Source organism: Botryllus schlosseri, chromosome 9 (assembly GCF_051294905.1).
Source record: "Botryllus schlosseri isolate E-star chromosome 9, Bs_hap1, whole genome shotgun sequence".
NCBI lineage: Eukaryota > Metazoa > Chordata > Ascidiacea > Stolidobranchia > Styelidae > Botryllus > Botryllus schlosseri.
Window position 1 is genome coordinate 15950827 of NC_137244.1, and position 13909 is coordinate 15964735.

General features: G+C 41.3%; 2 protein-coding genes and 1 pseudogene across 8 annotated transcripts in view; all 3 read left to right on the forward strand.

Moving 5' to 3' along the window:
* Positions 1–6684, forward strand: part of LOC145446142 (KICSTOR complex protein SZT2-like) — a 68146-nt gene extending 61462 nt beyond the window's left edge. For all 6 annotated transcript variants that reach the window (XM_080324367.1, XM_080324368.1, XM_080324369.1 and 3 more), the window contains 6 exons: positions 724–910; positions 1262–1597; positions 2098–2228; positions 4945–5166; positions 5865–5933; positions 6467–6684. In XM_080324367.1, coding sequence (XP_080180493.1) covers positions 724–910; positions 1262–1597; positions 2098–2228; positions 4945–5166; positions 5865–5933; positions 6467–6625 — 1104 coding nt within the window. In that variant the 3' untranslated portion in view covers positions 6626–6684. The remainder of the gene's footprint in view (positions 1–723; positions 911–1261; positions 1598–2097; positions 2229–4944; positions 5167–5864; positions 5934–6466) is intronic.
* A 792-nt stretch (positions 6685–7476) lies between these two features.
* On the forward strand, positions 7477–9543 carry LOC145446152 (carbohydrate sulfotransferase 1-like). The gene is made up of 4 exons (XM_080324390.1): positions 7477–8653; positions 8713–8791; positions 8964–9045; positions 9119–9543. The coding sequence occupies exons 1-4, from the start codon at positions 7693–7695 to the stop codon at positions 9311–9313; spliced, it is 1317 nt and encodes a 438-aa protein (XP_080180516.1). The 5' UTR covers positions 7477–7692; the 3' UTR covers positions 9314–9543.
* On the forward strand, positions 9543–11811 carry LOC145446153 (serine/arginine-rich splicing factor 5 pseudogene; annotated as a pseudogene). Its single transcript, XR_013917217.1, has 2 exons — positions 9543–10588; positions 11096–11811. The product of XR_013917217.1 is annotated as a serine/arginine-rich splicing factor 5 pseudogene (transcript).
* Positions 11812–13909: the final 2098 nt, after the last annotated feature.

Here is a 13909-nt window from a genome sequence, read left to right on the forward strand (position 1 = left end):
CACGCAGAGATCGAACTTTATCTGGTTGTCAGCCGATGTTATGAAGGCAATATGTCGTACACGACAAGGTGGTTTAGATACCGCGTTCAACGGAAGATGTTCAGTCAGGAGATTTATGTCAAAATCGGGCCTAGTGTATTCTATTTCTTTAGGACATAGGGCGTGTACGACATATTTCTGTCATATCATCGGCTGACAACTATATAAAGTTCGATCTCTGCATGACTGCTGGAGCGGGAAGTTGCTATCGAAATTTCAATAAATTGCAGCTCCATTACGGTAGTGTTCTGAAGAAAACGGCTGCGGCCAAAATTTTTATTTCATTTTGCCCTTCAATTTGAGACCACATCATTTTTAGAGTGCGGTGCCCCTTTAATAAAGTGAAGGAGAACGTGAATTCGCTTTTAAGGGGCATTTTAAGCACTAATTTGTTGTCGCCGACGAAGCTGCATATTTAATTATTCGCGTGCATATCGGTTAATGGTAAATAGTCGGCATTTATGCGATATCACGAACTAGCTAATTGAAAGCGCTGATGATCTCGTTGGGCTGATGTTGTATCGGATTCACCAGACAATAGAAATATACAAAAATTTGAAATCGCAGACGGCGTTTAAGCATTTTGTATGGGGTGGCCGCCACCCCGTGACTCGGCGCCTAGGACAAAAATACAACGTCTTATTCCTGTGTTTTTTTATTCGCATTCTTTTTGTGCTGTCGCAGGTGTCTTCACATTTGGGCTTTGATAAATCCCACACGCTTTCGTGCAACGTGGAGGAGCATGACGCTTACGACAGCGGTTACGTGATATGGCTCGATGCGAAGTCACAGGAACACAAGAAAATCAAGCTCAAGTTCTTTCTGATCTTTACCAATAGAAAACACGTCTTCCCGAGGCTCGACAGACGCGGTAAGAGCGAATAGTTTGTACTTTTTATTGGACAAAGGGAGGACGAGGTGCAGCATGGGCTTCGGATATTTACTGAGGTGGTCAGTAATGTACTTGTACTTGTACTTTTTTAGAGTACCCAAATAAGTTTTTCCTACTTGCGGTACTTGCTCAAGTGGTTGTTTTTTTTTTAGACTAATTCCACGGTTTATAGACACAGCTACTTACTTTTCACACTAAAAATTTCATCTGGATGGTCTATTACAGAGACTGATTACTGAAATTAAGCCGACGACATCACGAGTTTCACCCATAGATATATACCACTGATTTCAAATATCAGCTCTGTGATTCTCAGCTCGTATCTTCCAGACGAAATCTCGCCGAAAATATTCCCGCTGCTTCGCGCTCCGACCAACGTCACCCCACAAGCCGCAAAGTCAAAAATCTTCGCACAGCAAGGACGCAAGTACTCGACTGAAATGAAAACCAGCACCTTGCCGCCGGTCAGCAGCGTGTCTCAAATCCAAGGGCTCGAGTCTACCTCGGCGACGGTTTCGACGGCAGCTGCCGTCATGCTAAGTCAAGGGCGTCGAAAATCAATGCCAAATTTCGGAGCCGCTTTGCAGGATAGCAAAATGAAGCCGCGAAACGTCGTGGCGCAGTTGCTGAAAGCGCAGGACGAGCAGAACAGCGACTCGACGCACGGTGAGTCTGCAGGCTTGTGTAAAGTACTGAATTTTTGAAATGTGCAACGAGAACTGGAACTGCTCTTCAATACTCGCAATTAGAACTTCCATTGAATTCTGCCGCTTGCAAACATTCATTGGATAATTCTGTGCGAAAAATTATCGAGACGACAGGTTTCGCGTCGTCAGCAGAGTCTTTCATTCGTGTGTCTTGGAGCAAACCTAGTTTTTGCCGATAGAAGGAGTTCGTGTACCATCTAAAATAGTACATTGAACTTAAGCGTTCTCTTAGCCCTGATTATTCAAAATTTCTGCCGGTGATGTCATATTTGGTAATAATATTGTTGATAAACAATGTTCTTTCCGATCCTCTACTAGTTTTTGAGGACCACCCCTGACGAGTGTCAGCCAAAAATATTCGGGTTTATTTCGGTATGAATATACTCTCCAATTGTAAATTATATTTAATCAAATAGAACGACTACCGATCACATCTAAACCATAAATTTTGCTTTCTAGAAAGTGAGAACTCCTCGTTTGTGAAATGCGAAAAGAAGAGACTCTCAGATTACCTGGAGGGAATTTGTCAGTCCAGCGAAATTCAGTGTTACAGAGACCATTTGTGGCAGCTGATTCTTACCGACGTGCCGGTATGATACTTTCATTTTTCGTCGTGAGAACTTGTGATAGTATCAAATCAGATTCTGACGCCTTCCAATCCTAGATCTTAACAGGAGATTGTAATGCATTCTTTCGTACTAGTGTCCTGCTTAGGATTCAGTGTAGCCATAGTAATTGAGGTCACCACTGTAGCTGAAGTAGAATCGTTTATCATATAATGTAAAAGCGTTGAAAAAGCCGACGAACTTTCCGTATTCTAGTAAACTTGGTAGGTGTTTGATGCAATTGAATTTATGGCAGGGCGTTTGCTATAACTTGTTTTATAGTAAGATCGGCGCAGTTTGTGACTCCGAGCATTGCTGATGTCTATTTGATACAACCGGCAATCTTTAATATCAATTATCGAAATTATTATCTAGTAATTAGATCCTTCGTGCTTTCAAGCATTTCCTGGCAGGAAAGGTGTGCACTTGATAGAATTGCGCTATTTGTAGCATTTATGCTTGGGGTAGCCAACTCAAACCGGGTCGCTGGTCAATTTTCGTATAGGCCGCGGGCCGCATGTTTTCAAAACTTTATATCAGAACAACGCTGTGCTATCTAACATGAGCTAGGGGCATAATCACCACAAAAGAAATAATATTTTAAAATAGAAATACAACAAAATATCATAATCATCACTGCACACAATACTTGACGACACTTTTCCACGACTAACGACTCGATAGTGGGGTTAGCTATACATGCGGCGCTTGCTAAAAATCTACCTCCTCGTAAAGCTTGATCGTGTGGGAGAGCACCAAGTTGATTTTAAGCGTCTCGGTCTTGGCAGTTTATGGGCTGTTGCACTTCAAGGCAATATGCCCAATAGGGTTGTTCAAAAAAAACTTTTTTTTCCAAATCTCACTCGCTTGGTGACTAAATCGTCAGGTTGTCTAAGAAAACGATGCACATCAAATTCGAGTCAATTGCAACCAGTAAAGGCCGTGCAATCTTGAATTGAAATTTTTAATTTATTAGTAAAAATTAAAAAAAAAAATGTCAAAATTTTCTGTCAACCTTATGAAATTGTTGGGTTGTCTTCAAATACGATGCAAAACAAATTTGACTTAATTCCGACTAGTAGGAGCGGAGTTATCTGAGTTTTCGTTGATAATTCTCGCATTATTCTTGATCCGGGGATTATCAACGAAAAACTCAAATAACTCCGCTTCTACTAGTTGGAATTGACTCAAATTTGTTTTGCGTGGTCTTTGAAAAATTTGAATTTTTTTTTTTTTTTAATTTTTACTGATAAATTATCAATTTCAATTCAAGATTGCACGGCCTTTACTGGTTGGAATTGACTCAAATTTGGTGTGCATCGTTTTCTTAGACAACCTGACGATTTAGTCACCAAGCGAGTGAGATTTGGAAAGAAAAGTTTTTTTTGAACAACCCTAATGCCCAATTGCCCATTCATATCATACCAGGTTTATAATGACTCGAGTCATTTTCTAAAAAATGAAAAATGACTCGACTTGAGTCAATTTGTGTATTGACTCGACTTGGGCTCGAGTCATTGTGCATGACTCGGAGCAAGTCATATGACTGGAGACTGGGTAACCAAGACGAGCATTTCATTGTAATTTCGAAGAATAGTAAAGTTATCACACTAGTGATATTTGGTCTATCGGTACTGGTACTTGAAAATGCTACCAGAAACTGGTCAAAGTGAGGAAAATTAGCATATTACGAATGCGAAGCTTTCGATATCGCTGAGCAGACCTGTAAAAAGTGGGTTTCACATGACATTAACTGGGAACTGAACAGTCAACATAATGACTTGGACTCGGACTCGAGTCAAAATACTGTGACTCGGACTCGACACTCTTATCCGTGACTTGGACTCGGACTTGACTCGGTGGTGAATTGAAAATGACTCGACTTGACTCGAGTCTTTGACTATAAAAGTGAGATTGACTTGTGACTGGGAACCTTGTGACTCGGTTACAGCCCTGTATCATACCATCGTCGAAACCGTATCAGCTAATGTGGAATAGCGATGTTAGGTACAGGAGAATAGCAACAACAATATTGTTAAATTGAAATCAATTTCAGCATTTCGAAATGCTTTATTAAGATTTTTTCCGAAATCTCAAATCAGATCGTGACCCCTGATTCATACCAATGTTTTCAGAACATCATCCTTGATTCTGCCTTGGATTTATTGAAACAGTTTCCGCCACCACTAGGGTGAACACATGATTCGACTCCAACATGATAATTGTAATGGTTCGAGTTGAGTAGTGAGGAACGATTTTGATTTTTCTAGTATTGGTACTATACGCCCCTTCCCATTAAAAGTTGCATTATTTCAGAGAATTATAGTTTTTAATGTTTTTTTTCCCAACGCCTTGAGACCTCGATTGATCGTATCACAGGATACAAAACATGTTGCACAAAACTACGCACGTTAGCGGACATTACATTTTTAGGAAGTCGTGATCAACCCACAGCGTTGTCACAAAGTCTAATAAGTAGGTATGGTCGAAAAAACACCATATTATCTTTATTATGATGTAGAGATGGCATTCTATTCTTTATGGTCACAAAAAGGTGCATAACTGTACTTGCAATATCATCGATACCCTCATGTTATCATATTGTGTGATACTCGAATACCCATCTCGAATCCTAATACTCGATTTAGCCCAGAATGTTTTTCATTCAACTTTTCGTCTAACATTTCCGCTCTACATACAGTTGCAGAACCAGCCGTCGTTGCTGACCATCGAAGATTTCGAACACCTGCTGAAGCACTGTCAGAAAATACCTCTCGAAAATCTGGACAAGCGCGGGGCGGTGCTTTGCGACACGGCGGCGATGGGCGTGCCATGGGCGCTGACCGTGCAGAAGCTTCTTCTGGCGAAATTCAAGGATCACGGAAGATACTTCATCAATGCTAGCGAGACAAAGAAATATCTGGTATGGGTTATTCTAGGGTCGTCGTTATCTCCTGTGTATCAGAGATCTGAATCACGGAGAAATTATGTGTTATCACTGGCGTTGCTACTCCAATAGAAGTAAAAGTAACGCTGTGAATTTCTACTTGATTATGAGTAGACTTGGAGTATCGAAGACATGTCAAAACTGTTGTTCCCAAAAGTAGATTTCGTAGAAGGGTCGCATACTTTAGCGATTAATCGAAGTTGGCTAGTTTCTAGATTGCAAGATGTATCTTCGTGACTGACACAAAAAACGAATGATACCCCAAATAGATATTCTTCGAAAATACATTCAATTACCGTGATACGGGAGCTATTTCATGAGGCTCTTGCGTCAATCTCACTCATTGTGATACTAACTACTACTACTACTGATACTAACTACTAGTCTATTTTATACTTTTCAAAGTTAAAATTTTGGAAAGTACTTTTAGTAATAAGCAGAAGTGAAAGTAGTCTAAACACATAACCACTTCAACGGACTCTTAAGATTCAGTCACTATGCCGAACTGCAAAATTTATATAGGAACTATACCCTTTACAATCTGGCCTGATGTAATTGCTCTAAACCTCTGTTTGGAATGATATGTTTTTCTATTCTACTACGTGACGAATAGAATATTGAAATCCAATTGCAAAATAACTTGTGCGATTAAGGTATCTTTCCGACATATTTAGAGTGTAGTGAATCCGAAGCTGACTGCTATGCTTTTCCTTGTCGCCGTAGAAACGGACAAAACGGAAATAGTAAGTATCTTATAATTGCTGACAGCCTTTAGTAGCTACACTGACAATGTCAATTTTGTCTCCATCGCTTGTTGGTAGTAGAGGTACTAATGTGATTACTTAACTTTGTTATCGTGCGAATGAGAGTGACAATCTATGTAAATGAAATACGCATGTTATGCGAGACATTAGCAAAACCATGGGAAATATGAACCACAATGCTGCGTGAGATAATAATGCAATGCTAGCTTTTACTGGTATTACTTGTATCATATTTTTGTATTCGCTTTGGAAAGAGAAGGCCGACAACTCTCTAATGTCCGGAGGTTTATTTTTCTAAATAATTGGTCCTCAAATATATTAAGCTTATGTTTTGATAGGTCACCTAATTCTATGTTCATATCTGCTGAAGTTCATGAAATTGTCTGCCTGAGTGGATATTGCATTTCCATTTGACTATGTGAACGTAGTTTGATTCTGTTTATCGACAATATTTTCCAGCGAAGATAGAGATGCCGCCGTCTCTAATCAGCTTTTCAACATTTTGTTTTCAGGGCATGTTTGCAATCCTTCGAGATAAGATCGCGGAATTGGATGTGGAAAATCCGGACATATCTCTGAGCGGCAATCCAATCATTGACGGCTTGAGGACTTTCTTGAATAATGTACTGGAATTAATATCCTTCCAGACTTGGACTTCTTTATTTTCCTGATAACGTTGCGGATTTTACTTGTTGATAAATATTTCGAATACATTGTTTATAAATCGTGATTTTCTCGGTAGACTACATTGATTTCAGGAGCAGGATTTGTCAGCAGGGTGGCCTGGAATTCGTTAAAATTTTACCAATAAAGTGTAAAAAGTCAATCCTTCAGTCACAAATACTATCGGCTGTCTTTGAAATTCCAGACCAGTAAATACATACCGCTTTGCTCTCATAGACGCCCTAATACTAGTATCGAGTTGACCGTAACGGCGTAACGTAGTCAGCAAAGACATTTCTTGAGCGGTACAATACCGCGGCATCATAAGATCGTATTTAGATGTCATGTCATGCTATGTACAAATAGATGCCACATCTTTGCCATCTTTTTCTGATAGTTGACTTGTTTCGCTGATACCTCCAAAGATAGCCTGAAGTACACATAAATAGGAGTCGGTTTGTTTTTCTTTGCTTTGCTTAAACGTGCGCTCTATCTTAGTTCTACATAAAGCCATTCACTCGTAAGAAACTGGCAGAATTTTCTATGTGATTGACTGTTGCGGTGCTGTTAAAATCGTGGCGGTAGGCGAAATGTGACCATGGAGGTAATTTTAAGTGACCCGCGAAAGTCTGATCTGAAAATTTTTAGATGAAATTCGCAACGTGAGCACATGTATATAAGCTTCACATTAATTGCAGAATTCCCTCGGATACAACCTCATGAAGTTTAATCGGAAGGAAATTACGGTGATGCTCCGTGACAAGATTGCCCCTAGCGAAAGTGTTTCAACATTAGTGATAAAGTCATTGTCTAATTTTCGTTAGGCCTACCATTATGCTGAATTGATGATGTGGTCGGAGGCTAAAGTCGCCAATACTGTACCGAGGCTACGTAGCGCCGCGAGGTTACTTTCAAAATGTTTTACGGTTTTTACAACAGTAACTGGGAAACCGGCGTCGAATTTCGCGTTACTGGATCTGCTCGTACCTCCATTGTTTTCGCGGCTCAAAAAACCCGCAGGGTATATAGATAGGTCTAATGCAGAAGGCGTAGAATAGCCTACTGCTAATTGCGCATGGCTGTAAGAAATCGGTGGACTATGTTGCTGAAGCTGCGCAGAATTTATAATAATATGCGCAATAAAATAGGGCGTCAGAACAAAGGAATTACTTTCTTACTTGGTGCATGCCTTTCTCTATATTTTATACGAGGCGTATATTATGATAGTCGAGCGAGAAAGTCACGACCATTCTTCAAAGAGACTGTGAACACATCATTATGGAGGGTTTACTCAAGTGAAATTCAAGAGCCATTTGCTGCGAGCTATAAAGAAATGCCGACAGTCCCTGTGGCTTCATTTGACAAGACCTCACATAAAGTAGTTATTATTTATGCGACTAAGCGATCTGGCTCCACCCTAATCGGAGAATTTTTCAACCAAAACAAGCATTGTTTCTATTTGTTCGAACCACTTTCTCCATTTTCCCGGGATTGCCATCTACTCCTCGGTGAAAGATTTGATTTCCTTCATCAACTTGTCCAGTGCAATTTTTCATCGCTGCCGCAAATTTACAAGAATGCTCTTCTTCAATCAAACCACACTGACGTAAACGCTAAATGTCTGCAGAACAATCTTTGCTTCAGCAATAGAAACAAATATCTCCTTTTCCGATATGCAGCGGCATGTGGACGAGGAAACAAAACCGCAAGTTTTCACGAGTTGACACGATTTGTTGCTGCTGATCCGACTTGTGGGTATCCACTCCGATCTGAAATAGTTTCATCTCTGTGCAATTCTGCCCCATTCGTTGCATACAAAATTATTAGGATGTGTAGTATTCGTGATGTTGTGCCACTCCTCGCATACCCGAACGTTTACCTGATTCATTTGATGCGAGATCCCAGAGGTATATTGGGTTCAAGGATTGACCTGGACTCAGATGAATTAACGGCTAGAGATGTGAATTCAGCATCGTTGAAACTCTGCGAAGAAATTGCAGATAGTATCGACTTCATGGACACAAAAGTGAATAGCGGTAAGTTCAAATCATGGCCTCCTCGTAGTCATTTTCATCATTTTGATTTTGAAAAACAGATGGCAAATCAAGATATTTGCGAGTCAGATACGAAGATATCGCTTTGAACCCATTGTTGCACGCTTACATTATGTACAAGTAAGCTCACGTGAAACATATGTATGGCGTATGCTCTGTTCGTTGGTAGTTATGGGGAATAATACAGCGATACGTCTCCGCAACCGCGTATTCATGATAGCAATATAGAAATCGATGGCCCTTCGCCAACTGTTCCGCAATTTCTTTTAATTACATATCACTAAATTTTTAGATTCATTGGTCGAGACTTACCAGGATCGGTGAAATTGTGGATCACAAATTCGTTTCTGTTCGACGGAAAGATGCATAAAAAGGTTCGTAAGCCCGGAATGTCTAATGTGCACGAAAGAAGAAACTGACGGTAATATAGCTTCTCTAAATTTTAAGGAATCCAAGGACCCGTACAGCACCGTAAAATTAGTCCAGCAGTCCATTATGTCTTGGAAAAACAGACTGACCTACGATCAAATATCTCAGATCCAGAGGAATTGCGCGATTGCCATGGAGAAAATGCGATACAACGTTATCACATCTGAAGAACATATGAAACACTGGAACATATCACTGTTAGGTTATACATGAAATATCATACTTCTGTTTTCCCATGAGATGGCACTGAACTGTATACGATTGCTCCGGGCGAGGAGTTTTATTTCATATTCCTATCACCGCTTCCCGCGTCACCTTATCGTAAAAAAGCCTGATTTGAGACTACCATTGTCTCGTGGCTGCTGTTATTCGATCTCGCCCGTCATTCAGTCCGCGATTCGCTGTCTTGTGATAAAATAAGAGGAAGTCTTTTAGCTGTCGTATTATGTCTTCGAATCGTATTTACATGGGGAGACTTAGCCATAGGGCTCGGGAAAGCGATATAGAACGCTTTTTTCGGGGTTATGGAAGGATCCGCGAAATAATGCTCAAGAACGGGTACGGTTTTGTCGAGTTTGATGATCACAGAGATGCCGACGACGCCGTACACGATTTAAGCGGAAAGGAGCTTTGCGGGGAGAGGATAGTGATTGAGATCGCTAGAGGAACCCCGCGAGGTGCCGGTGGAGCGTTTGTAGGTGGCTATTACCCACCTCCTCCACCACCAAGGTACCGCGATTACGGAGGATACGGTGGCGACCGTGGTGGATATGGACATGGTGGCGGGAGAAGAGGTGGCGGTGGTGGAGGTGGATATGGCCCTCCGTCCCATACGGAGTACCGTGTAATCGTGGAGAATCTTTCTTCGAGAGTTAGTTGGCAAGATTTGAAAGACTACATGAGACAAGCGGGAGAGGTTACTTTTGCTGATGCTCATCGGTATCGTAAAAACGAAGGTGTTGTTGAATTTGTTTCGAAAAGCGAGATGGAACATGCAATTGAAAAGCTTGACGGAACTGAGATTAACGGGAGAAGGATCAAATTAACCAAAGATAACTCCCGTAAAAGACGTAACGACTCTAGATCTCGTAGCAGAAGCCGTAGTCGCGGCCGAGATCGCAAGTCTCGCAGCAAGTCCGGAAGTCGCAGTCGCTCTAGAAGTGGCAGCAGAGGGCGCAAAAGGTCACGAAGCCGTGACGATCGAAATGGACGTTCTAGATCTCGCAGTGATTCAGGCTCGCCTGCCAAGAAGAAGGACCGCTCAAGGTCAAGATCTGAAGACAGAAAATCGAAATCAGAGGAAGACCACAACGATCAAGACAAAGCGGACGATGTCCCGGATAAGGAAGAGAATGGCGATAATGAGAGAAAATCCAGAAGCAAGAGCCGGTCTGCGTCTCCGCGTAGCGATCGTAAGGAGTCCAGAAGTCGTAGCCGTTCTCGGTCCAAGTCACGCTCCAGGTCTCGATCCAGAAGCCAGAGTTGAAAGTGAGAATCTCTGATTTTGATTTTGAAGGGGGGGACATCGGTTGAATAGCTCCTGTAAAAATCGAAATTTCCTTTCAGAAGCAAAGGCATCTCGTATACATTGTACAGTACCGATTCTTTTCATAATTTTACATTCACGACGATTTGGTCCGATCAAAATAATCCGCTGGCATCCTACTATGACTCGTGCTGTTAAACTGGTGATATGCGCCATTGTTTTGTTGAGAATTATCGATTATGAATTCGTGAATGCTCTGGTAATAACAGTTAGATTGTGAAATAAGTGATGGATATTGTTATGCTTGTTGATGCCTAGTTTATTAAAGGTTATTTTGTAAACACTGCTTTTCAGTATGGGTAACTGCTGTTTATGTATGTCATTGGTGAATGTTTGACTAGCTGTAATTTGTCTTAGCCGCCTTTCTCTCCGGTGTGACAGAAGTTGTCATGATCATATTTTTATCGAATGTTACATGTACTAATACGTGCTTCTTTTGAATATTTAAGGCTACATCCACCATCAGCCTGCCCCTTTCCAAATCGGCCGCTTGACTTGGGTTGGTGACCAATACAGTGTGTGATGTGGGCATTCGACTTTTCTGGCCTGTTGGATGTTTGTCCAATGTTCCCAACCACAACCAGATCTTTGTGGGACGCAAGGGATAATTGAGGCAGAACAGAGATCAATGATATCCAGGCGAAGGTTCGATCAGTGGTCGCTTGGCGGAACAGATTGGGTTTTGTGGCATGTCAATCAATTAGTGGGACACTCGTGGTCAGTGACGGCTGTGAGGGAAATTCCATCCCCCCTGACACATGTTTCAATACTGAGTTCTCAAATGGACAAGCAACCCGTAAGTAGATCCGTAGTGACGGTGTCATTTTTGTGTGGCATATGTTCTATGTAATCTCAAACTTCTGTTTGCAAGCCCCTGTTGAACAGGTTGATTCAATTGAAGGCAGTGTGGGCAACTTTTCGCTTCTCCACTTCGCATGTTCGCTGGCAATCATTTGTTGGTTGAGGTGGGAAAGCTCCAACTGTCCTGGATACACCCATAATCAAGTCTTGATGCAGCGGTTAGGGTTACGAAGATTGGCATAAAAGGGTAGTTACGTACAATGAATGAATAATTGTTGAATTACTGATTCACCGGTGGGATGTATTGTACTCAAACGTGTCTCTACTTGACGGGCTATCGCGAAATACATGGATCGTCATTTTACGATGTGTTTTGGGGTAAATCATTTTCAGGAAATTGAGACGTCTGGTTTTGGAGTCCTGCAGGAGTCTGCTTAGCTAAAATATCACGTTCGTTTTGAGTTTAGTGTAATCTGCTTTATCAGCAATAGCTATGCAGGGATGACCCTACGCTTTAGCAAGAGTAGTTCACAATTTATCTATCGTGTCTAATATTAGAGGGTGTTACGGTAAGGAGTACAGCGCCAGTGTTGAAACGGCGCATTATAATTTTTATGTTGTGCACAGCAATGGCATGGAGTAAAGTGCGTTCTCATGCAACTATGATCTTATCGACAATTAACAAGTATTCATTATGACCTCACAATGCGGCACCTATGTCTTCACAGCTGCCTCCTACGTTACTAGCGGCTGACTGACTCTAGATTACTGCAGATAACTAACCTACGGGTAGATTAGCAATCTTTGCAGACCAGGGTTGGCCGACCTTTTCGACTAAAGCGCCAAATGCAATTGACGAACGAGTGCGCTGTCCACTAGCCGCGCCAAGCGTGTACAATTTTCAAAGTTTCTAAATGAACTAGGTCACTAATATTATTACTTGAGTATATTGCAGTGACGTGCGGTGAGATTCATGAATGGTTACTGGTGAGGCACGGACCCCCCCCCCCTCATACACACAATCACGCACGTAAAGTACCTGGTAAAGAGACCCGAGATGTGAATAACAACAGGTATAGAGACCATTTTCTTTGCACACTTGATAGCCGTTGCAATTTCACATTCTACAATACATGTCGCTGTTGCGCTAAATGTGCGAGTTTAGACGGATAATGATTACTATCTCTTCGAGTGCCGGTAAAAATTATTCGAAGCGCATGAAAATAGCATCCTCATTTTAAATAATGCTTTCAGTAAAAAAAACACTAGATTTGCCGAATTTCGAAAGAAAATGAACTAGGACACTAGGCCAAGTCAAAATACACTAGATCTAGTGTAAAAACACTGGGAGTGGCACAACAGACAACGTCAACGCAGGCTATGTAAGTATAGCTGTCGCATATCACAATTAAGGGTTATATAGGCAGGCCGTGTTATTTTTGGCATCGTCCTATGAATAGATAGTTTCAGCCACGAATTAGTCACAAAAACGCTTTATTTGGGCTAGTTTGTCGAAAGACACCACAAAATGTGCAGCATCCACGTATATAATCAGTGCCAACAAACAATAAGAAGAAAAAACCTAACGATTTCATAGGTTAATAATAACAAACGAAACCACAAAATGCGCAGTATCCATCGCAATCGGTGCCAATAAGCAAAAAAAAGAAAGAAAAGCCATCGATCTCATCGCGGAAAAATTTTTGTTCCCGATCCTTTTCCAGGAGTTTCCTGTGTTGTCTCTCAACACATTCTATTCAGTAGCCCGACTATCATTTCTCCTTCAGTCTACAGATATATTTTTGGAGGACTTTTGTCACTTCAGGTGGCTTTAATATTACCAACTCGGATGGAAGAGTCCTGGGAAGGTTAGCTTGTCTAAGAACATTGACGCAACAAGACTGTCTGGCAAAACGAGACTATGCAGCTTAGAAATAGCCAGACAGTTTGTTGCGTCACAATGTTCAACTCGGTCACAATGCAAAAATCGTGGTTGATTTTGGGGGTTCCAGTTCCATGAGCAGAATATAATTTATATTTTAATAATCAGTACTGCGGCAGCTTCTCATCGATACCCGTTTTAATCAAATTTAGCGCTCGACAAGCCGGTCAAAAATGGTCGTAAAATTGCCTTTGGACAAATGGAAAGTATGACGTAAACCAAATGCAGTCAGCCGTTCAATCTCGCTGTGCCCATACCATTTAGGACACCATGCTTTCACCCCTAATGGGTGGGCTGGACCCAGATTAAGAAACCTGATTTTCACAAACGCTCCTCTCGCTTGTAACGCGGTCCTGTTAACACAACACCATGAACGAAATACACTATTTGGCAGGCCGTGTTATTTTTGGCATATGCCAAAAATTGCTTATTTTTGGCATTTTCAAATTTTTATTTTTGGCAGTTTTGGCATCTGGCTCCTGAAATGCCAAAAATAACACGGCCTGGTTATAGGTATTGC

Bases quoted from the DNA above. Each gene is read 5' to 3' on its own strand.
- LOC145446152 (XM_080324390.1), top strand. From the start codon at position 7,693: ATGGCTGTAAGAAATCGGTGGACTATGTTGCTGAAGCTGCGCAGAATT. The intron at 8,654-8,712 runs GTAAGTTCAAAT...TTTGAAAAACAG, and splicing joins GGACACAAAAGTGAATAGCG to ATGGCAAATCAAGATATTTG. The intron at 8,792-8,963 runs GTAAGCTCACGT...CTAAATTTTTAG, and splicing joins CACGCTTACATTATGTACAA to ATTCATTGGTCGAGACTTAC.